This window comes from Rhinoderma darwinii, chromosome 6 (genome assembly GCF_050947455.1).
Source record: "Rhinoderma darwinii isolate aRhiDar2 chromosome 6, aRhiDar2.hap1, whole genome shotgun sequence".
NCBI lineage: Eukaryota > Metazoa > Chordata > Amphibia > Anura > Rhinodermatidae > Rhinoderma > Rhinoderma darwinii.
Window position 1 is genome coordinate 32513183 of NC_134692.1, and position 25299 is coordinate 32538481.

Below are 25299 nucleotides of genomic sequence, written 5' to 3' on the forward strand. Positions count from 1 at the left end.
CAGTCCAAGTGTACTGGCCTTGGCTTCATCTGAGTGTGACATTGAACTCTCAAGACTTTTTTCTCTGGTAATTTACACACTGCGCTCACCGTATTATAACTTATTTTTAGACAAAAAAATGCTAAAATGGGCAGTTTTGATTGGCGCATGTTTAGAACGTTAAACCCCAGAAATATATCAACATGCTGGTGGTTAAGTTCCCTAAAATCTAGAGACCTGCTCCCTTTAACCCCTTCCCGCACCTTGGCGTAACTGTACGGCCAGGTGAGCAGTAACTTCGCGCACCTGGGCGTGCAGTTACGTCCGCGCTTCAACAGTTAACCGCCACGCGGCGCTGCACCGCAGCGGCGGTTAACTGTGTAGGGTGTCAGCCCTGCATTCCCCGTTGCCGATCAGCGGCCTGTCGCCGCTGAAATCGGCAATTAACCCCTTCGATGCGGTGGTCGATTGCGATCACCACATCGAAGAAGTTTACAGCGGATCGGCAGCCCCCCACATGTATTTGCGGGGGCTGGCGATCCTTATCATGGCAACCAGAGGCCGGACAATGACCTCTGGGTTGCCATGTACGGAAGCCTCGGAGGATCAGCCTCCGGCCGTTCCTCCTGCTTCCTGTCAGTGTGACAGTTACGTCACAATGACAGTTAGAACACATTATACTACGTGTGTAGTGTAATGTGTTCCAGCAGCGATCAGAGCTGCCAGTCTAAGTGTCCCCTAGTGGGACAAGTAAAAAAAGTTAAAAAAATATTATAAAAATGTTTTTAAAAAGTGTCAAAATAAAAGTTAGAAGTGACATAAACAAAGAATGCTTTTTTTCCTATAATAAGTCTTTTATTATAGGGAAAAAAATTAACACGTTAAAAAAAGTACACATATTTGGTATCGCCGCGTTCGTAACGACCCCAACTATAAAACTGTAATATTATTTTTCCCGCACGATGAACACCGCGAAAAAAATAAACGAAAAACAGTGCCCGAATCACAATTTTTTGGTTTCCACCCCTCCCAAAATATACAATAAAAAGTGATCAAAAAGTTGCATGTACGCCAAAATGGTACCAATACAAACTACATCCTGTCCCGCAAAAAACAAGCCCTTACAGCGCTTTTTTGACTGAAAAATAAAAACGTTATGGCTCTCAGAATATGGTGACACAAAAATTTATTTATTTTATAAATAAGTGATTTTATTGCACAAACGCTGCAAAACATAAAAAAAATTATGTACATCTGGTATCGCCGTAATCGTACCGACCCGCAGAATAAAGTAGAATGGTCATTTATAGCCCAGGGTGAACGCCATAAAAAAACGAATAAAAAACATTGTCAAAATTGATGGTTTTTGGTCACCTCTGGCTTGCCAAAAAATGGAATAAAACGTGATCAAAAAAATTTCTGGTACCCCAAAATGGTACCAATGAAAACCTACAGATTGTCCAGCAAAGAATAAACCCTCACACAGCTCCGGTGGTGAAAAAAATAAAAAAGTTCTGGCTCCCAGAATATGGCGATGCAAAATGTGCAGAGTGTTCCAAAAGCAGATAAGATCAGGAGCCATTTATAAGTGTGACACTGGCCACATATCTGTGGATTATTATTTATTTACTGCATTTTTATACCCTGATGTACCCCGCACAGATAACATGTACCCTGATGTACCCCGCACAGATAACATGTACCCTGATGTACCCCGCACAGATAACATGTACCCTGATGTACCCCGCACAGATAACATGTACCCTGATGTACCCCGCACAGATAACATGTACCCTGATGTACCCCGCACAGATAACATGTACCCTGATGTACTCCGCACAGATAACATGTACCCTGATGTACTCCGCACAGATAACATGTACCCTGATGTACTCCGCACAGATAACATGTACCCTGATGTACTCCGCACAGATAACATATGCCCCCACATTATAAACTGAAACACCAGTAAAACCCCAAACAGAACAACTACCAAGCTACATCTGCGCCCCAAAAGCCAAATGGCGTCCCTCCCTTCTGAGCTCTGCAGCATACCCAAACAACAGTTTACGTCCACAGATATGGCATCACCATACCCGGGAGAACCCGGTTAATATTTTATGAGGTATTTGTCTTCAGTGGCACAAACTGGGCATAACATATAGTGCACTAAAATGGCATATGAGTGGAAAATTTTAATTTTCACTCCGCACCATGCGCTGCGCATTAAAGGGAATGTGTTGCCAGCAAAACATGTTTTGTTTTTTTTAATTAAACATTTAGTGTGTAGGTGATTAAACATTGTTCAAATTTTTTTTAGTTTTTTCACGAGTCAGGAAATATTATAAATTAGATTCTAATTTATAATATTTCCCATTGCTGGTCATTAGATGGAGCTATTCCCAAAATTGCAGCATTGCATGTGGTAAAGCAACCACATTGCTTTTTGCTGCAAAATTGGGAAAAAAGCACTCGCTCTAGTGAGCTCTGAGAATCCCCCCCTCCTTTATCCTGGCTAGTGCCGGGATAAACGAGGGGATTGAACGGTCTAACCTCCTACAGTGTGTCGCCATTTTTTGAGCTAACACACAGTGTAGTAGGTTTACATACAGTAGTAAACACACACAAACACGAACATACATAGAAATCTCTTACCTGCTCCTGCCGCCGCGGCTCCCTCCGGCCCGTCCGCTCCGTCCGCTGCCGCTGGTCCAAGTGCACAAGTCCGGAAGCCGCGGCCGGAAGTAGTAATCTTACTGTCCGGCCGCGACTTCCGGTCCACAGGAAAATGGCGCCGGACGGCACGCATTTCAAATTGGACTGTGTGGGAGCGGCGCATGCGCAGTTCCCACACAGACGGCGTACACAGAAGTGGATGGGACGGGACCCGTTCGCAGTCCCTATGGGACTGTGGCTGCCGTATTCCATGTCTGTATGTGTCGTTAATCGACACATACAGAAATGGAAAAAAAAATGGCAGCCCCCATAGGGAAGAAAAAGTGTAAAAATAAGAAAAAGTAACACACAAACACACAAATTAATCCAAACGTTTTTAATAAAGCACTAACATCTTTAACATATTAAAAAACACTGTTCCTTTAACCTCTTCGCACACCACAACATAGCATGTCTTAGTGTGGGGGGTGATGTATGGAGCGTCTCACGTGAAAAATAAAGAATTTAAAACGGCAAAATCACTGTTTTTTTGGTCACCTTCGCTCTACCTAAAAATGTAATAAAAAGTGCTCAAAAAGTTGTATGTACCAAAAAATGGTACCAATAAAAACGAACGCTCGTCCCTCAATAAATAAGCCCTCATACCGCTCTATTGACTGAAAAATAAAAAAGTTGTGGCTCTTGGAACGCGGGGAGGAAAAAACTAAAATGGATCATTCCAGAAAGGGTTAATTACTTTCTAATGAAAAACCATTTATGACCACACGTGGAGTATTGCCGTACTCGGGAGAAATTGCTTTACAAATGTTGGGCAGCTTTTTCCCCCTTTATCCTTTGTAAAATTGAAAAAAATGCAACATTTTAGTGGAAGAAATGTTGATATTCATTTTCATGGCCTAAATTCTAATAAATCCTGCAAAAGACTTGTGGGGTCTAAATGGCCACTATATCCCTAGATAGATTCTTTAAGTGGTGTAATTTCCACTTTTGGGGGGTTTCCACTGTTTTGGCCTCTCAGGGGCTTTGCAAATGCGACATGGCACCCAAAAACCATTTCAGCTAAATTTGAGCTCCAAAAGCCAAATACCGCTCCTTCCCTTCTAAGCCTTACTGTGGGTCCAAACAGCAGTTTATTACCACATATGGCATATTTCCGTAATCGGGAGAAATTGTTTTACAAATGTTGGGGTGCTTTTTCTCCTTTATTCCTTGTAATTACCTTTACAGAATAATTCCAATGAATTCAGCAAAACAACCGTGGGGTCAAAATGCTAACTTTAACCCTAGAAAAATTCCTTGATGAGTGTAGTTTCCAAAATGGGGTCACTTTCTGGGGGTTTCCACTATTTTGTTCCCTCCAGTGCAATTCAAACGCGACATGGCACTGAAAACTATACCAGCAAAATCAGAATTTCAACATCCAAATGGTGCTCCTTCCCTTCTGAGTCCTGCTGTGGGTCCAAACAGCAGTTTATTACCACATATGGGGTATTGCTATAATCAGGAGAAATTGCTTTACATATGTTGGGGTGTTTTTTCTCTTTTATTCCTTGAAAAAATTAACAATTTCTACGTTTTTTCAGAAAAAAAGTAGATTTTCATCTTCACAAACTAATTCAAATAAATTTAGCAAAAAAAACTGTGGGTTCAAAATGCTAATTATACCCCTAGATAAATTCCCTGAGGGGTGTAGTTTCCAAAATGAGGTCACTTTTGGGGGTCTTTATTGTTTTGGCCCCACAAGACCTCTTCAAACCTGACATGGTACCTAAAATATATGCTAAAAAAAAGGAGGCCCCAAAATCCACTAGGTGCTCCTTTGCTTCTGAGGCCTGTGTTTCAGTCCATGACCGCACTAGGGCCACATGTGGGGTATTTCTAAAAACTGCAGAATCTGGGCAATAAATAATAAGTTACATTTCTCGGGTAAAACCTTCTGTGGTATAGAAAAAAATGTATTACAAATGAATTTTGTAAAATAAAAATGAAATTTGTAACTTTCACCTCTACTTTGCTTTAATTCCTGTGACACGTCTAAAGGGTTAATACACTTTCTGAATGCTGTTTTGAATACTTTGAGGGGTGCAGTTTTCAAAATGGGGTGATTTATGGGGACTTTCTAATATATAAGGCCCTCAAAGCCACTTCAGAACTGAATTGGTCCTTGTAAAAATCGCCTTTTGAAATTTTCTTGAAAATATGAGAAATCGCTGCTAAAGTTCTAAGTCTTGTAACGTCCTAGAAAAATAAAAGAATGTTCAAAAAACGATGCAAACATAAAGTAGACATATGGGGGATGTTAACTAGTAACTATTTTGTGTGGTATTACTATCTGTTTTACAAGCAGATACATTTAAATTGAGAAAAATGCTAATTTTTGCACATTTTCTCCAAATCTTGGTGTTTTTTACAAATAAATATTGAATTTATCAACCAAATTTTTTCACTAACATAAAGTACAATATGTCACGAGAAAACAATCTCAGAATCGCTTGGATAGGTAAAAGCATTCCGGAGTTATTACCACATAAAGTGACACGTCAGATTTGAAAAATCGGCTTCGTCCTGAAGGGGTTAAAGGATATGTTTACCTTCACAGCCAATAATATTTGTATTGCCCAATGCATCTAGAAAAAGAAAAAAAATGCAACTTTGCAGATGGTCTTCATTACAAATATCCTGCCATTTTGTACCTTCAGCTCCTATTCTTACCTATGCATCTATATGGTAACAGACTACAAATAAACCATCTGTAGTCAGGTCCTGCAGTTATACCCCCACTCCTCTTGCTAACCTGCACGTTAGCAAGAAGAAGCGGACGTATAGAAGGCAGTTTGACTGCAGGCTTAGACAACACAAGGTTTGTTTGTAGTCTGTTACCATGGAGATGCATACATTTTCATAGGAGCTGAAGATACTCATTTATGAATCAAATCTGCAAATGGCCTACTGTTTTGTAAGTTAGAGCACCCACTGTACAGCCCCTCACTCCATATCCTAGATTGGGGGGTTCTATACACTAATGCTACTGTTCTGGTAAATTGGACAACCAGGCAACACATCCTGAAGAGAACTGTATGTCTAAAGCTCTCTTATCAACATTGCCTACAGTTGCCACTCTAAACTGGTTGCATCAACTTCCACATTAATGTTTGCAAACCAACGCTTCCTTTCATAGAACTTAATCTTTCCCATCAATGCTTACATGATGGTTTACAGAATAGCTTTATTTAGCTACGGTGGACATTTTTCATGTGGGTTCTGGACACATCCGATCCTTATTCAGTATTGTGTGTGCGGCAGTTTATCAGATATTCTATTGTATGTGTTACATGCAAGTTGGTTTATCCATATTCATATTGTTTTCGACAAAATTGTTGTATAGTGATGTGTTATCAGAGCTTTGAAATATTGTAATACTTGACTATTTGTCATTGTAACAGGCTGATGATGTTGAAAGCAAAATCTGTGAAATTATCCCCCCTGGATTTTGTCCTGGTACAGATGACTTTGTATCATTACTGGAAAAAGAAGTTAATTTTAAACCATTTGGCCCTATAATACATACGTATACAGTTTACAATGAAGACGCTGGGGAGGAAATTACTTACCAGATACACAAGGTAAGTAAATGGTTTCTAAACAAAGTTTAAGAAATGTTTGCGGTCAACATAACTTCATTTAGATTATCTTTAATTGAAGGGAGAATTTTTGCAGAACAAAAAAGTAAAAAAAAAAAAAAGCCAAGAATTCCCTATTTGGCACAATTTCTTCAGAAGTAGCTATAACGGCCAAATAATGGTTTTATAGTTTTACCTTTTCCACCCTATTCATAAACTAGCGCAGTTTATACATCAAGCTGCCTCTGTGTAAAATAATGCACCTGCAAGGAGAGAGGACGCCTCCTGCCCCGGCATGGATCATATGGTAACGAGGAGAGTTACACAATCAAAGCAACAGGTAGCCCTGTTACCAACCATGTACTTTCTTATAATTTGCGTTACCCCGATGCCGTGTGTTTAGCATCAAGGCAGGAGACTGAGTACAGACTGCTGACCTGAGGCTATACAGTATATAGCAACTGGAGAGCACACTGTATATGCCAGTTTCTTGGAGAGGCAGGGCATTTTGGGTAGAAGTGTGCTACATAACAGCAGGCTGTACGTATTACATGTATAGACTGCTCCCTCAATGTTATATTCCCTAGGCTCTCAACCTGTGGTACGCGTACTCCAGGGGGCACGCTTCATGTCTCTAGTGGGTTCTTTCCATGTCCTCATGCTGTGCTTTTAATTGGCACAGCATATGACCATAGCCTTGGGGATACTTGGATGAAATTTATTTGAATAGAGGATTTTTAGCTTAGAAACATTGAGAAACACTGGAATTTTCAAAGAGGTTTTCCCATAATCAGCCTTTGGATAGGTGATCAAGAATAAGTGTTATGGTCTTACCCTGCCGTTCCTGGGAGCCCCATAGAAATGGAGCGGTAGTGCGCATGCTCAGCCACCATTCCATTCATTTCTGTGGCTTGCTAAAGATGGCGCTCGGCAGCCCCATAGAAATTAATGGGGCACTAAAGCTCCATTACTATGGGGCTCACAGGAACGGTAAATTAAACCCGTTCTCGTGATCGGTGGGGGTCCCAGCGGTTGAACCCCCACTGATCAGATATTTATCACCTATACTGTGGATATGAAAGGGGAACTAACTGTATAATGTTTTGGATTGATCTGTTAACCTGAACCCACCAAAAATTTCAAAGATCTGCCTAAAAGGCATATGTTGCATAAAGTATATGTTATATAAAATAAAATGTGCGGCCCAAAAATGATGTGAACAGACCCTAACCGTTTTGGAACCTGTGTCTCAGCCCTTTATTGTATGTATGTTGTAAGTTTTGAGCAGATTGTTGCCATGGCTCTTTAAAAGTTTAACACCTTTTTAATGATAACCTGAATCGGCATTAGTACTTTTATCTCCGGTATGTCAACATTTTATCTTATTACAAATGAGTAGGAGCTCAGCCTAAATCCACAGAGCTGCATATATGAGCAAATTACTAGAGCACAATACTTATCTGGAGTTCATTGGTTTCACAAACCATTGTTTTTATTTGTTAGGAGCAGTAAGTCATTGATGACGTACACTTCCAGTGACTAAAATGAAGATTTACTGAAGTTGGCTGCACAAACAAGTCTTTGTCCCTAATGAAGTGGCCTGTCTTTATTATATTGAATAGATACTGGTAATTGTGTTAGACGGACCTAGTCTAAAAATAAGGTTCATGGTCCTACAACGCTTTCATTGTTGAAACATAAAGGTGCCTATTAATGGTCTTCTAAAACGACAACATGCAAACACAAAAGTTATTTAGTTCCTGTTTTGTAGTATTTAACCCGTTGCTACCCTAAGATGAACATGTACGTCGCAAGCAGGAGGATGTGTTTTACATTTGGATGTACATCATAGTGATGGCTCAGGGCGCACAGATTGTACCTGCACCATCATCCAGCACGAATGGCCAGGACAGGAGAACGTTTTTCGCTATTGAAACTAAAGCGAATCCTTTTGACCTATTGTAAAATTGATGACACAATTGCTAGGGCTTAAGTGGGTTTTACACTGGACAATTATTGGGCAGACGAGCGTTCATATAATGCTCGTTGCCGATAATTGCCCTGTATAAACGGGAACGATCAGCAGATGAAAGAGCAAGCGCTTGATCATCTGCTGGTCGTATCGTTTTAAAAAAAATTAAAAGATTATAGTTGTCGGCAGCACATGTCGCTGTGTAAACAGGGAGACGCGCTGCCGACGTGATAATAATGGATGGGGACGAGCGATCGGAGTAACGACCGCTCGTCCCCATACATAGCACCGTGTGACAGGAGCAAACGAGCGACGATCAACGATGTCTCGTTGATCGACGCTCGTTGCACCGGACGATGTAAAAGGGCCTTTACAGTGGAGAGGAGTTGTCTGGGGTAATGGTGAGCATTTGCGCGACCCATTCCATACAAGACTGAGGCTGGATTCACACGAGCGTGTGAGTTTTGCGCACGCAAAAAACGCGGCGTTTTACGCGTGCAAAAGGCACTTAACAGCTCCGTGTGTCAGCCCCGTATGATGAGCGGCAGCGTGATTTTTGCGCAGCCGCCATCATTATGACACTCCGTTTGGATGTTTGTAAACGGAAAAGCACGTGGTTCTTTTCTGTTTTCATTCATAGTTTTACAGCTGTTGCGCGAATCATGCGCGTCCCACGGAAGTGCTTCCGTGTGGCATGCGTGATTTTCACGCACCCATTGACTTCAATGGGTGCGTGATGCGCGAAATACGCACAAAGAACGGACATGTCGTGACTTCCGCAGCGGACTCACGCTGCGTAAAAATCACACAACTGTCTGCACTGCCCCCATAGACTAAAATAGGTCCGTGCGACGCGCGTGAAAATCACGCGCGTTGCACGGACGTATATCCGGTTTGTCTGAATGAGCACTAAGGGAGATAAGGAACGGCTGAGCGGATATGCCATATGTTCCCTTCTGGGGAACTTCCTTCATTTATAAGTGTGAAGACCAGCTTCAAAGCGCTTCTCCTGCTTTGGAAGACTTGGTGTGATTATGTATTACATGGCCGCTGCAAAGAAAAATGTGCAACCGGCTGCAGCTCCCCGTCTTTAAAACCGCTATTTGTCCCGTATTTCAGCTGCCGGGACTGGTGGTGATCATTTAGAGCACAGGTGTACTTTCCTTCAGGTGGTTAAGCCGTTTTGCTTTCAGGCCCAGATTATCCTCGCTGTTTTATTTTTATTTACCAGTTATTTTTATGACTCGTAAGTGTATTATTATTTTCTGTAATGTCTGACCTGACTCTGTGACTTTTGCCCTAGGCTGACTTGACCTGTTCAGGCTTCAGAGAGTACCATGAAAGGCTCCAGACCTTCTTGATGTGGTTCATTGAAACAGCTAGCTACATTGATGTAGATGATGAGCGGTGGGACTACTTTCTGGTGTAAGTGGCATTCTAAATCAACATTAGACTTCCCTCCGTTAACAAAGCTTGGAGTTTTAATTGGTAGACACCAATTATACAGCAACAGTATAATGATATTTTTTTCCCAGGCAAGACAAACCATTGTTTACAAGGCTCACGGTTTCCTTTTATTGCGTTTGTGGAGGCCTCCAGAATAGCGCTGAATTAAACTCTGTTGTCTGTCGGAGCGCTGAATGTGGGCTTAAACAGTAAAATGAGCTTTTTGCATGTGTCCCTTTTACTTGCCACCCATTCAATGTGCACAATAGGCAAGTGCACTGAAGTGATGCAAAGAGGGCTGATTTATCCAAGTTGCAGTTCACCAATTAAGTGAATTGTGCATTCAGGATAAAGCAGGTGTACCCATTGGGCCCTCACAGCGTAGCTTGCTGACACTGGAAACTCTCGCAGAGAATGGAAAAGGAAAATGGACCCTGCATGGGAGCTTGCCTGTAATTGACCTGCTTGGCTTTCTGTTTTATCTGCAGATTTGAGAAGTACAATAAAGACGGGACGACACTCTTTGCGACTGTAGGCTACATGACCGTCTATAATTACTATGTGTACCCAGACAAAACCCGGCCACGTGTAAGGTAATTGCCTGAGATGCACGTGCCTTTCTTTCTTTCCTTCCTTATTTTGTTTCACAAGTGAATCTCACTGAAGTTGTTAATTCTACCTATAATGTGAAAACACAAGAGGTGAAGGCGGACGCAGTTGAGCTGCAGCCAGAATAATGGTTTTCTGCTGGATTCTAATTGTAACGTTATTACATTTTTCTGTACCCAATAAAAGATTCGTTTTTTTTAAAGACTTTTTTTTAAAAATTGAGTTACAAGAGGAGTTTCTCAGAAATACATTTATTTTGTATTGAAAACAAGCGCTTACCTGAATAATTTGCACCACAAACGAACACTTTATAAAAAATATATATGTAATGTATATACACTCACAATTATTAATATACATACACAGGCAATTTAACATTCAAGACTAATGACATCGTGGAGGTGAACTGTGCATAATACTAATGTATAACTTTTTAAATGTGTTTTATTTTTTATTTATTTTCCTCTCTCTTGCAGCCAGATGTTGGTTTTGCCTCCATTTCAGGGTGAAGGGCATGGGGCTCAGCTACTGGAAACCGTTCATAGATATTATGTTACTTCCCCCAACATTTTGGATGTTACAGGTATTGTGAAGCCCCCATTCTGTACAATTGAAAATTCTGATAATGTGCAGTCAATTCTATAGCAACTATATGAATAGCGTCTATCGGCAATGTCCTTTTTTCTGTTTGGAACGTCGGGGTTCTCATTGATGCTATTACAATTTCTATGATTGTACCCTGCCATCTTGCTGGTTGTCTTCCTTCCTCTTTTCGTCTTCAGTTCTTCTAAGCATACAAAGCTAATTTTACCTTTGTGTCTTATTAGATGATTATTTATTATGATTAAGGAGATTTTTTTTTAAAGATTTTTAGCACAAGTCATTCTGTAAAATAGTAATATAATTAGTGTTCTTCAGCGTTCATTCTGGTTAGAAACTGGAAGCTCTCAATCTGAGACATCAGGAAACAGTTTGTGGCTTCAGCTATTTTGTTGGTTGGGAGACCTCCCCAGTGTGTTATTTGTATGTCCCCCTACGATCAGTCGGTCTTAAAAGGATGGTCTCGGTTCAGAGATATCAATGTGCATATCTATGTGCGATCGTTCTCTTTCATCTATATTCTACACCTGTGTTTAACCACCTTAGCGCCGATCAACAATACAGCTGGTCGATCGGCGCTCTTTTGCACCATTCACATGTAGCAACGGTCATTAAGTATGGGGACGAATGCTCGTTACTATGATTGTTCATCCCCATGCATTTGCATCATGTCGACAGCACATATCCCTGTTAACACAGGCAGATGTACTGCCGACTAGCGGCCACGTAAAAGATGTGATCAGCCAATGAACGACCATTGGCTCGTTCATCGGCTGATCTTTGCCCTGTTTACATGAATACTTGTTCACCAGATCAGTGGCCTGTGTAGAAGGTCCTTAAAGAGGCTCTGTCACCAGATTTTGCAACCCCTATCTGCTATTGCAGCAGATCGGCGCTGCAATGTAGATTACAGTAACGTTTTTATTTTTAAAAAACGAGCATTTTTGGCCAAGTTATGACCATTTTTGTAGTTATGCAAATGAGGCTTGCAAAAGTCCAAGTGGGTGTGTTTAAAAGTAAAAGTCCAAGTGGGCGTGTATTATGTGCGTACATCGGGGCGTTTTTAATACTTTTACTAGCTGGGCGCTCTGCAGAGAAGTATCATCCACTTCTCTTCAGAACGCCCAGCTTCTGGCAGTGCAGATCTGTGACGTCACTCACAGGTCCTGCATCGTGTCGGCCACATCGGCACCAGAGGCTACAGTTGATTCTGCAGCAGCATCGGCGTTAGCAGGTAAGTCGATGTAGCTATTTACCTGCAAACGCTGATGCTGCTGCAGAATCAACTGTAGCCTCTGGTGCCGATGTGGCCGACACGATGCAGGACCTGTGAGTGACGTCACAGATCTGCACTGCCAGAAGCTGGGCGTTCTGAAGAGAAGTGGATGATACTTCTCGTCAGAAAGCCCAGCTAGTAAAAGTATTAAAAACGCCCCGATGTACGCACATAATACACGCCCAGTTGTACTTTTACTTTTAAACACACCCACTTGGACTTTTGCAAGCCTCATTTGCATAAATACAAAAATGGTCATAACTTGGCCAAAAATGCTCGTTTTTTAAAAATAAAAACGTTACTGTAATCTACATTGCAGCGCCGATCTGCTGCAATAGCAGATAGGGGTTGCAAAATCTGGTGACAGAGCCTCTTTAAGGCAGCATTGTCAAAAAAGGGCCGACCATGCTGCCTCCGAAAAAAGCTGAGCGCAGCCAACAAATGGTGCTTTCCTAGAGCCACTTAATTTTACCCATTGGCAGGCGTCACTGTGTTTAGAATGTCTGAAATCTGTTGAGATCTCTCCAAACGTTGAACAGGTCTGATAGTAAGTTGCTCATCTGGTATTTACCATATGCTTAGTAAGTCATAGAGGTTGCACAAGAGAGCCCTCTTTGTCATAAGCTGCATTTAGATTGACTACAGGTTTCATAACTTTATGAATTTGAACAGATAGTTTGCATGGTAACTGCTAGACTTTAGGTTACCAATATTTTCCTTTTTTGTGGGGGACCGTTGTCTTTGAATTTTGCCACTGTGTTGGTTGCCAGAAACTGTGTCAGTGTCTGAATAAACTTTATGAATCAATACGCAGCTCTTAAACAAACGCTGTGATGGATATTCTGACAATCAGCACCGCGCCGAAAAAGGTCTGGTATTCCAGAAAGTGGTTGTGTAAAAGGTCCGGAGAAAACTTAGCCAGCTCCTTCGCATTCAGCATCGTGTGGAAGCGAATGAATGAATGAAGGAAGGAAGGGCAGAAAAGCAAAACCTTGTCGCCAGGGCTGATTTTCTAGTCTCCATAACGACTGGGTTTTGACCATACCTGGAACATGTATATTTCCTGGGAATTCATTTGACTCAAAATGCGCCCTAATTTTGCATCTTCCTCCAGGACATTTTTTTCCATTGGATACGTAAGAATTGTAGTGACGTGGTTTATGGCATTGTGTGCTATTTAGTGTGGGAACCGTTTAGAGTTTTGGATAACAGATATTTTGCCTATAAAGGTTGAACTGTGAGACAGAAAATTAGAGCTGGTGACTGTACGAACATGATAATGAGACCCTGCCACAATGAAGCCGTGTTGTACATTAGAACACAACCACTTCTATGCTGCCAATGGGCACTGACCCTTTTTTTTCTCAGAGTGGGGGGGCAGTTTTTGGGGGTGAATTAACCAAATGACCTCAGAGTCTGAGTCCTTCGTGAAATATGGCCTGTGAGTGGAATCACATCAGAGGTTACAATGTGGACATGCACATGTTTTGTATATCTGGAGTTTGGTTCTTCAATCATTTCCTCTTGTGGGCATTAGGTACACCAGTCTGACACTGCTGCAAATACCTATAGCGTACCTAACTTTTAAGGTGTGTACATAAGGTATAACACTTTCTGGCATTGTATGACTTGTATTCTGCATTATTTAGCAGTTATCCCTTCTGCAAGCTCTCTTTTTAACTTTCAGTAGTCTCTCAGCCAGTGGGTGAAGACTAACTGCTATCGTGTCTTCTATACACTGCACACATAGAAGAGGAGAATCCTGCTCCCTTATCTTTGTCTGTCACATATATGGAACCTGCAGCAGCATGGAGTAGATTGTACAGCAGTAATGAGCAGTATAGTTGAGACTCCAGCACTGGGGTGAGATTTAAAAAAAAACCCACTAACTAGCAGCCTGTGTCTTTATTCTCTCACTCTGCTCCCCCTCCCCCTCATATACTTCTATGGGCATCGTCTGTGTCTCCTCTCTGCTCCCTTCCTCTCCATAGACTTCTATGGGCAGCATGTCTATGTCTTTCCCTGATTCCACCTACTGCTTTCCCTTCCCCCTCCATAGACCTCTAGGGGCAGCGTATCTGTATCTCCTCTCTCTCTGCTCCTTTCTCCACTCTTCATAGACTTGCCATAGCATAGCCCATGGGCTTCAGCGTCTGTGTATTTCTCTCAGCCTCTGCTCCCTACGCCTGCTTCCCCTTTCCCTCTTCATAGACTTCTATGGTCAGGCAGTGAAGAGACACTCCTTCAGTTTGTCTCCTCTGCTCTGTAATTAGAGGGGGGGGGGCAGATTACAGGAAGGGAGACAGTGGCAGTTAAGGTAGTATTACACGGCCCGGTGTGGGCCGTGTAAACCAGTGCCGATCAACGAATCGCCTTGCCCAGAATTGGCCTGCCTAACCAGGATCCATTTATTACGCACACTGCAATAGCAGCGTGGTTATCCCTGAAATTTTGGAGATGCTTATACCTGTATTCCAACAGCTGAAATCTCAAAACGAGCATGGAGCTATATAACAAAAAAAAGAAGCCATCTGCAGGTGAGTATATATAGAACTTTTGCATTTAGCGCTACTTTGCACAATTTTGATCTCATGTGGATTTAGTCTGACAGAGGCTCGAAACTCTACATTTTATATGGTCATTTGAACAAATATATTGTCTTATGTTTTGTGTGGAAATACATATAGAGGAAGTGTTTGGATACAACCTTCATTTTTTCTTGAAAGTTATACTCACTTTTTTTCCGTCCAGGTCATGGAGCCAGCTATGTAAAAAGGAAACCATCCGCATTTGAATACATGTATAATTCTGTATTCAGCTTTACATAGCATAATTTTGATCTTGTTTGGACCTACTCAGATAGAGACTCGGGGTCTAATACTATATATTGGTATTTGAATAAATAGCCTGTTTTCATTATTTGTTGGAGAGTATATATATATATATATATATATATATATATATATATAGGGGGGGGGGGGAGTGGTTTTATACATCCTCCACTTTTTTGTCTGTAAGTTACACTTCTTTTGTGTCTGTCCTATCTATCTATCTATCTATCTATCTATCTATCTATCTATCTATCTATCTATCTATCTATCTATCTATCTATCTATCTATCTATCTATCTATCTATCTATCTATCTATCTCATATCTATCTATCTATCTCATATCTATCTATCTATCTCATATCTATCTATCTATCTCATATCTATCTATCTCCTGAGTGAAAATATGGATTTGTATTGTATAGACTGGCCAGGTGGTGTTTGAAATGGTTTTGTATTGTTATTATAGACAATAGCCTGGGAAATGAAAATGAACACATTTTTCTATTTATAAAGATATAAAATGAAACTTTTTTTTTTTCTGCCTCTTGAAGTGTGCTTGTAGTGTCCTGGAGATTTTTGTTTAATTCTTTTATATCTAGGGAATCACCATGTAGTACTTGTATCTACACTTTTTGGGGTCTCTATTAGATCAATTTTTATTTTTTTTACTATTAGATTCGCATAAGTAAGTCAGCGGACATGTGCGATGATATTGCTGGCAGTCATTCTACGGATGTTTCTTATCTTGATCTACAGGTTTTAATTCTTTTATTCTATGTAAGATCATTTTGGACTAGTCTAAAATTGAGAAAAGAAACCAGGAACTTTAATTTCCAATAGCTTATTTCCAGCTGGTCATTTCAGTTGTGCTTTTACTTGTTTCAGAAAACTTCCCCAGTATTATCTGCCAGGCTGAGTAGAATAATACGTTATTGTATGCAAGTGCCATTGCCCCTGGAACAGTTTAATGTAATTAGAGGATTCTGTAAGAAGTTGTAAGGACTTATTTTGGAAAGAGGTTGAACTTTCTTTGTGGAATATTGAGAACATTGAGGCGGCACACTTGGAGACAATGGGCTTTTTTCTTCTTCTACAAATAAAAACTCTGGGGCCTGCGTTGCTTCTTTAGGATATTCTACTGATACGTGTCTAGTGGTGCTCACGCTGTTGTGTTCTACACCTCTCTTCACATACTACAGAAATGTCCCGCTTGTGAGTTTTAGAGTAGATGATAATTACTTTCTTTGCAAGATTTAATACTACGATTTATAAATTTATGCCATTGCTAAGATGCCCTTCAAGAGTGACTGCACTTTCATCAAACTTTTGATGTGTCACAGAGCAATATCAAAAGTTTGGATCGGTGGGGGTCCAGGTGCTGAGACCCCCACCGTCGCTGAAACGATAGATGCAGACCACCTAGAGGATTTTGGGGCCTTCTTTTTATTAGAATATATTTTAGGCACCATGTCAGGTCTGAAGAGGTCTTGTAATGCCAAAACAAAGGTAACACCCCAAAAAATACCCCATTTTGGAAACTACACCCCAGAAGGAAATTATCTAGGGGTGTAGTGAGCATATTTTGACCCCACAGGTGTTTCATAGATTTTATTAGAATTTGGACATGAACATTTAGCTAAAAAAAAACAAACAACAATGTCCACAAGGAATAAAGAAAAAAAAAAAAGCCCCCTAACATTTGTAAAGCAACTTCTCTGGAGTACGGAAATACCCCATATATGGGCATAAACTGCTGTTTGGGCACACGGCAGGGCTCAGAAGGGAAGGAGCGCCATTTAGCTTTTAGAGTGCAGATTTTGCAGGATTGGTTTCTGGGCACTGTCGCATTTGCAAAGCTAGACGAGCTATAGTTTTTATAGGTACTGTTTTTGGATACATGCAACTTTTTGATCACTTTTTATTTAAGTTTTTGTAGGGCAAAGTGACCAAAAAAACGGAAATTCTGGCATTGTTTTTTACGGGTTTTTTTAACCCCTTCAAGACACAGCCTGTTTTGGCCTTCAGGACACAGCCAATTTTTTCAAATCGGACATGTTTCACTTTATGTGGTAATAACTTCGGAATGCTTTTACCTATCCAAGCGATTCTGAGATTGTTTTCTCGTGACACATTGGACTTTATGATACTGGCAAAATTTGCTCGATACATTAAGTATTTAATTGTGAAAAACACCAAAATTTAGCGAAAAATTGCAAAAATTAGCATTTTTCTAAATTTATATGTATCTGCTTGTAAGACAGGCAGTAATACCACACAAAATTGTTGCTAATTAACATCACCCATATGTCTACTTTAGATTGGCATAGTTTTTTGAACATCCTTTTATTTTTCTATGACATCACAAGGCTTAGAACTTTAGCAGCAATTTCTCACATTTTCAAGAAAATTTCAAAAGGCCATTTTTACAGGGGCCAGTTCAGTTGTGAAGTGGATTTTAGGGCCTTATATATTAGAAACCCTCGATAAGTCACCCCATTTTAAAAACTTCACCCCTCAAAGTATTCAAAACAGCATTTAGAAAGTTTCTTAACCCTTTAGATGTTTCACAGGAATTAAGGCAAAGTAGATGTGAAATGTTCAAATTTCTTTTTTTTTTGCAGAAATTCATTTTTCATCTATTTTTTTTTGTAACACAGAAAGTTTTACCAGAGAAACGCAACTCAATATCTATTGCCCAGATTCTGCAGTTTTTAAAAATACCCCACATGTGGCCCTAGTGCACTTATTGACTGAAGCACAGGCCTCAGAAGCAAAGGAACACCTAGAGGATTTTGGGGCCTCCTTTTTATTAAAATATATTATAGGCACCATGTCGGGTTTGAAAGGCTCTTGCGGCACCAAAACAGTGGAAATCCCCCAAAAGTGACCCCATTTTGGAAACTATACCCCTTGAGGAAATTATCTAGGGGTATAGTGAGCATTTTGACCCCGCAGGTTTTTTGCAGAAATTATTGGAAGTAGGCCGTGAAAATGAAAATCTAAATTCTTTCAAAGAAAATGTAGGTTTAGCTTATTTTTTCTAATTTCCACAAGGACTAAAAGGAGAAAATGCACCACCAGTTTTGTAAAGCAATTTCTCCCGAGTAAAACAGTACCCTGCATGTGGTCATAAACAGCTGTTAGGACACACGGCGGAGCTTAGAAGGGAAAGAGCGCCATTTGGCTTTTGGAGCTCAAATTTAGCAGGAATGGTTTGCGGAGACCACGTCGCATTTGCAAAACCCCTAAGGGACCAAAACAGTGAAAACACCAAAAAAGTGACTCCATTTAGGAAACTACACCCCTTGAAGAATCCATCTAGGGGTGTAGTGAGCATTTTGAACCCACAGGGGCTTCATAGATTTTATTAGAATTGGGCAGTGAAGATAAAAAAAATCCTTTTTTTCCAATAAGACGTAGCTTTAGCTCAACATTTCTCATTTTCTCAACAAATAAAGGAATAAAAGAACCCCAACATTTGTAAAGCAACTTCTCTGGAGTATGGCAATACCCCATTTGTGGTCATAAACTGCTGTTTGGGCATACGGCAAGGATCAGAAGAGAAGGAGTGCCGTTTGGCTTTTGGAGCACAGATTTTGCTGGATTGATTTCTTGACACCATGTCACTTTTGCAAAGCTCCTAAGGTACCAGTACAGTGGAAACTCCCCAAAAGTCACTCGATTCACGAAACTACACCCCTTGAGGAATCCATCTAGGGGTGTAGTGAGCATTTTGACCCCACAGGTGTTTCATAGATTTTATTAGAATTGGGCAGTGAAAATAAAAAAAATCCTTTTTCTTCAATAAGACGTAGTTTTAGCTGAAAATGTTTCATATTCTCAACAAATAAATGAAAAAAAGCTCCCCAACACTTGTAAAGCAACTTCTCCTGTGTATGACAATACCACATATGTGGTCATAAACTGCTGTTTGGGCACAGAGTAGGGCTCAGAAGGGAAAGAGCGCCATTTGGCTTTTGGAGTACAGATTTTGCTGGATTGGTTTCTGGTCGCTATGTCGCATTTGCAAAGTCCCTGTGGGACTAAAACAGTGGATCCCCCCCAGAAGTGACCCCATTTTGGAAACTACACCCGTCAAAGTATTCACCTAGGGGTGTAGTGAGCATATTAACCCCACAGGTGATTGGCAGAAATTGGTGTGCACGCGATGTTGCAGAGTGAAAAGGGTTTTTCAATAGATATGCCAATATGTGGCGCCCAGCTTGTGCCACTGGAGACACACACCCCAAAAATTGTTAAAAGGGTTCTCCCGGGTATGGCGATGCCATATATGTGGAAGTAAACTGCTGTTTGGGCAAACTGTAGGGTTCAGAAGGGAGGTAGAGCCATTTGGCTTTTGGAGCGTGGATTTTGCTTGTAGTAGTTTTGTTTTGAGTCTTACTGGTGTTTCCGTTTATAATGTGGGGGTACATGTAAGACGGGCGGAGTATATAAGGGGCATAGTCAGGTGGTATAGTGGGGTAAAAAAAAAACAATAAAATAATCCATAGATGTGTGTTATGCTGTGACTTTCTGCACAGGCCGGTGTCGCACTAATAAATGGTCTTTACTTAGTCCCCTTTTGGACCACACTCTGGACCTTTTCAGTTTGGGGGATTTTGCAGGAAAGTGTTGTCCTGGTATAATACGGGCGCCCTCACTTCCAGCAGATATGTTTGGGCCCTCCCCTTCCAGGTTCCCTAATTTTAGGGGCCTTGATAATTCGCCACTTGAAACAGAAGAAACGTTCCCCTCGGGCCGGCACAACTGCATATTTTTATTTCCTGGCTTATTGGTGCCTTGACTAATTTTATTTTTTCATAGACGTAGTGGTATGAGGGCTGTTTTTTTTTGTGTGTGACGAGCTGTAGTTTTTATTTGTACTATTTTGGGGCACATGCGACTTTTTGATCACTTGTTATCCTTTTTTTTTGGGAGGCAACGTGACCAAAAAACAGCAATTCTGGCATATTTTTTTAGTTCTTTTTATACAGCGTTCACCACGCATTATAAATTACATGTTCACGTTATTCTGCGTGTCAGTCCGATTCTGGCGATACCAAATTTATAGCACTTTTTATGTTTTACAACTTTTTGCACAATAAAATTACTTTTGTAAAGATAATGGATTTTTTCTGTCGCCAAGTTGTGAGAGCCATAACGGTTTTAATTTTTTCGTCGACGGAGCTGTATGAGGGCTTGTTTTTAGTGAGACGAGTTATAGTTTTTATAGGTACCATTTTTAGGTACATGCGACTTTTTGATCACTTTTTATTTCAATTTTTGGAAGACAAAGTGACGAAAAAATAGCAATTATGTCAGTATTTTTTAGTTTTTTTTTTACGGCGTTCACTGCGCTGGATAAATAACATAATATTTTATAGTTCAGGTCGTTACGGTCGCAGCGATACCAAACATGTATGGCTTTATTATTTTTTTCAATAATAAATGACTTGATAAGGGAAAAAGGGCGATTGTGTTTTGTGTTATTATTTAAAACTTTTATTGTATTTTTTACAACTTTTATTTTTACATTTTTTACACTTTTTTTTACACTTTTCTTTAGTCCCACTAGGGGACTTGAAGGTCCAACTGTTTTATTGATGTTCTAATACATTGCACTACCTATGTAGTGCAATGTATTAGAACTGTCAGTTGTTCACTGACAGCAAGCCGATCAGGCTCCGCCTCCGGGCGGGGCCTAATCGGCTAACGTAATGGCAGATAGGAAGCCATTGTTAGGCATCCTGTTGCCATAGTAGCAGTCGCCAGCCTTGCCATCGCGTGGCAAGGCTGCCGATTGCATACAAACCACTTTGATGCAGCGATTGCATTGAATCGCTGCATTGAAGGGGTTAATGCCAGGAATCGGAGCTAGCTCCGGTTCCTGGCGATAGATCGGGGTGTCCGCTGTAACATACAGCGGACACCCACTGCTGATGACGCCGGCTCAGCTTCTGAACCGGAAGCTGAGCGGGCGCCATCTTGCCGATGGTACCGGAAGCCTCCTGGGCCCCGCCGACGACGGGGCATAGGAGGATTCCGTTACTGGCGGACCGGGAGGTAAGTATTACCCCTCCGATCGCATTTGCAGCCACCGGCAACCCAGCGATCACGTTGCTTTGTCGCCGGTGGCTATAAACTCCTCACATGCTGCGATCTCTATTGAACGCAGCATGTGAGGGGTTAATCGGTCGGATCGGAGGCTAGCTCCGGTCCTGGCCGATACCTCAGGGTGCCAGCTGTAACATACAGCTGTCACCCGGCGGTGATGTCGCTGGCTCAGCTCCTGAGCCAGCTTCATCTCCATCACGTACAGTTACGTGGAGATGCGGGAAAAGGCCATCTCCCATCACGTAACTGTACGTGAAAATGCGGGAAGGGGTTAAGGTTGTTCACCGCGTGGAATAAATAACATAAGATTTTTGTAGTTCAGGCCGTTACGGTCATGGCGATACCAAATATGTATGGTTTATTTTTTTTTCAATAATAAAGGACTTGGTAAGGGAAAAAGGGCGATAGTATTTTATTTATTACTTGAAAAAAAATAAACATTTTTTTTTTTAGTCCCACTAGGAAGGCCCAACTGTCAGATTTTTTTTCCTAATACATTGCACTGCCTATGTAGTGCAATGTATTAGATCTGTCAGGCATTCGCTGACAGCAAGCCGATTAGGCTTTGCCGTCGGGTGGGGCCTACTTGGCTTCCGTAATGGCAGAGCAGGAGGCCATTGTTAGGCCTCCTGTTGCCATAGCAGCAGTCAGCAGCCCTGCACTTGCAGGGCTGCCGATCTACTGCCATCCACTGAGATGCAGCGATCGCTGCATCTAAGGGGCTAATGGCAGGAATCGGAGCTAGCTCCAGTTCCTGCCGTTATGGAAGGATGTCAGCTGTAACATAAAGCTGACATCCACCGCTGATGACGCCTCCTCAGCTCCTGAGCCGGCGCCATCTTGCCGACAGCTACGGAAGCCTTTTAGGCCCCCGCCGGGGCCTGACAAGCTTCCGTACTAGGCAGCCCGGGAGGCCACTATTAGGCCTCCAGTTGCCGTTGCAGCCACCGGCACCCTGGCAATTTCCTTGCTGGGGTGCCGATGAGCTTCAAACGCCTTAAATGCAGCGATCGCTTTTGAATGCTGCATGTAAGGGGTTAATGGCGGGGATCGAAGCTAACTTCGGTCCCCGCCATTACAGCAGGGTGTCAACTGTAAGATACAGCTGACATCCGGGGATAATGGCACCGACTCTGCTTCTGAGCCAGTGTCATCCATTTGTCGTAAGTATACCACAGTTTGCGGGAAGCACTGGCTTTCCATGACGTATACTTACGACAAATGTCGGGAAGGGGTTAACATATAAACTTAATCTCTCCTGCCCATGCTCTATATACAATGAGTCATGGATGAGAAGTACTGTTGGTTTGTGTGTACTTTAGATAAAATATTAATTCCCCACACCTTATCGGCAGACTATTGGCATTGACTGTAGGTGCGACCCAAAAGCTAGCTATAGACTACTGTTACCCAGGCTGTTATTTGCTGATCGTCTTCTCTGCTCTGTATTTAGGAGTGAACCCCCTACACGCTGTTCTCCGCTACCACTTTTATGTTTTTGTTCTTATTTTGAAGCAGAAAGGTAATGCTATTTTCTGACAGAGGTAATTGAACAAGACCAGGGGTCAGCAAGCTGTGGCACTCCAGCTCTTGTGAAACTACAATTCCCAGTATGCCCTGACAGCATTTGGCTGGAATAATAAAGCCTTTGGCTGTCAGGGCATGTTGGGAGATGTAGTTTTACAACAGCTGGAGTGCCGCAGGTTGCTGACCCCTGATCCTAGACAAACTGCTATGGACTCATGGTGATGCTTTGGTACTGCTTTGCAGTAGTCGTCTCCGTGGGATTACATTGAGCCACAGTGTGTGTTTCTCGTGTGGAATTCTCTTTGGTGTTCTCTGCCTGTGTCATGCACTGCCCCCTCAGGCCCTGCACTAGGCACAACCGTTTTATAACTTCTTTCAAGTGTCCCTTTAATTCTGCTGCAGTCACCAGTGATGCTGTAAATCTGTTCTGTAGGAGACTAAAGTCACCATGTAGCACAGACCCCACTATGTGGATACATGTATTTTTTTTTTATACTATAATGGCAACATCATCAAATTCTGTATATAAAGTGCTTACAATAGTGAGTTGTGTATGTGGCATAGTACCCCCTATAATATAAGGTTATTAGATTTCATCTCAGATTTCTGATCACTGTATTAAATTGTAACTAATTTTTTTTTTTAAACTTTGGATATGACATAATGATCAGTGGGTGTCCGAGCACTGGGAACCCCACAAATCACTAAATGAAGCAGGAGAAGCGCTCGAGTGAGCGCTGTGCTGCTTAGTTTCTCATCTGCTTTCCTCGGAGCAGTGTATATTCTCAGTAGAAAGTCCGTACACCACTCGCTCGGCTTTCCGAGGAAAGCCGGTCAGAAACAAAGCGAGCAGCGCTCACCCGAGTAATTCTGCCGCTTTGTTTTAGTAATTGGTGGGGGTTTTCGTGCTCTTAGTCCCACCGATCAAACCTTTTGACATGTCACTATGACATGTCAAAAGTTCTGAAAAAGTTTAGTTACCCTTTAAATAAAATGGTCTTCCACACAATTAACACCATCCGTAGCATAACACGAATTTAGCGCTGTCTTGTGGCCGGGAATAACTCTCGTTCGCTGTTTCACGCTGCTCATTACAAGTAGTCCGCATATGCAGTAGCTTGGAAAGGAGATCCGTAGTGGAAGATAAGCAGCAAGTATTCTCCAGTCTGTTTGAAATGTATCTGTCATGTTAATTAGGAAAGCCTGTTTTAAGAAAATGTTTTCCAGAATCCATTGGGGTTTATTATGCGATTACTGCACGTTACTTTGAAGTCCTGAAATGTTTTCCGTTTCAGATGGGTCTCAGATTTAGCCTGTTACACTAGAGACTAACATTTGTTTATGGGATGTGGAGATAAAATCTGTCCCCCCTAACCTTGTGCTTGTAAACATATCTATTTTTCTGGTAGACATAGCAAGTCTTGAAATGCTTTGGCTCTTCTGTCCTTTTAATTTGATTTGAAATGTGTTCAGAATAATACATGCAATATGGATATTTAGACAGATCTAGTGAAAGGATTGGGGGTGGGGTAAAGCTTGCAGCAGCCATTCATCTCCCGTAATCTAGAATTTGTAATCTTTCAAGATTTATTGAATTACCACCTAAGAGAGGGCATCCTGCGCTGCTTTCATAGCCATGATGTATGGAGGGGAGTCTCTCCATAGCTGGGGTGGTCTTCCTTTCTTTTGTGGAACAGATGTTTTTTATGTTGCTAGATTTGCAATGTGTTCATGAAATAAGTCACTGTTTGATTTAGTGTTGCCTCCAAACCTTTTGTCGTAGTTAAGCACATTAAAATTGAATTCACGGAATTAAGATGGCAAGTACGGCCTGAAATCCGGTATGTTCCCTCATTTTGTTGAGTTTTACTTGGGCTTGCGACGCTCACCCACCACCTCCGGCATATACATTTAAAGAGGCTCTGTCACCAGATTTTGCAACCCCTATCTGCTATTGCAGCAGATAGGCGCTGCAATGTAGATTACAGTAACGTTTTTATTTTTAAAAAAACGAGCATTTTTGGCCAAGTTATGACCATTTTTATATTTATGCAAATGAGGCTTGCAAAAGTCCAACTGGGCGTGTTGAAAAGTAAAAGTACAACTGGGCGTGTTGAAAAGTAAAAGTACAACTGGGCGTGTATTATGTGCGTACATCGGGGCGTTTTTACTTATTTTACTAGCTGGGCGTTCTGACGAGAAGTATCATCCACTTCTCTTCAGAACGCCCAGCTTCTGGCAGATCACGCTGTGTCGTCACTCACAGGTCCTGCATCGTGTCAGACGAGCGAGGACACATCGGCACCAGAGGCTACAGTTGATTCTGCAGCAGCATCGGCGTTTGCAGGTAAGTCTATGTAGCTACTTACCTGCAAACGCTGATGCTGCTGCAGAATCAACTGTAGCCTCTGGTGCCGATGTGTCCTCGCTCATCTGACACGATGCAGGACCTGGGGAAGTGACGTCACAGCGTGATCTGGCAGAAGCTGGGCGTTCTGAAGAGAAGTGGATGATACTTCTCGTCAGAAGGCCCAGCTAGTAAAATAAGTAAAAACGCCCCGATGTACGCACATAATACACGCCCAGTTGTACTTTTACTTTTCAACACGCCCAGTTGTACTTTTGCAAGCCTCATTTGCATAAATATA

The 25299-nt window shown here is 41.6% G+C and overlaps 1 protein-coding gene across 2 annotated transcripts in view; it reads left to right on the forward strand.

The window, feature by feature from the left end:
• The window catches only part of HAT1 (histone acetyltransferase 1), a 75093-nt gene that overhangs the window by 35164 nt on the left and 14630 nt on the right, over positions 1–25299 (forward strand). For both annotated transcript variants that reach the window (XM_075829455.1, XM_075829456.1), the window contains exons 5-8: positions 6099–6278; positions 9551–9672; positions 10182–10286; positions 10779–10885. In XM_075829455.1, the coding sequence (XP_075685570.1) occupies positions 6099–6278; positions 9551–9672; positions 10182–10286; positions 10779–10885 (514 nt within the window). The remainder of the gene's footprint in view (positions 1–6098; positions 6279–9550; positions 9673–10181; positions 10287–10778; positions 10886–25299) is intronic.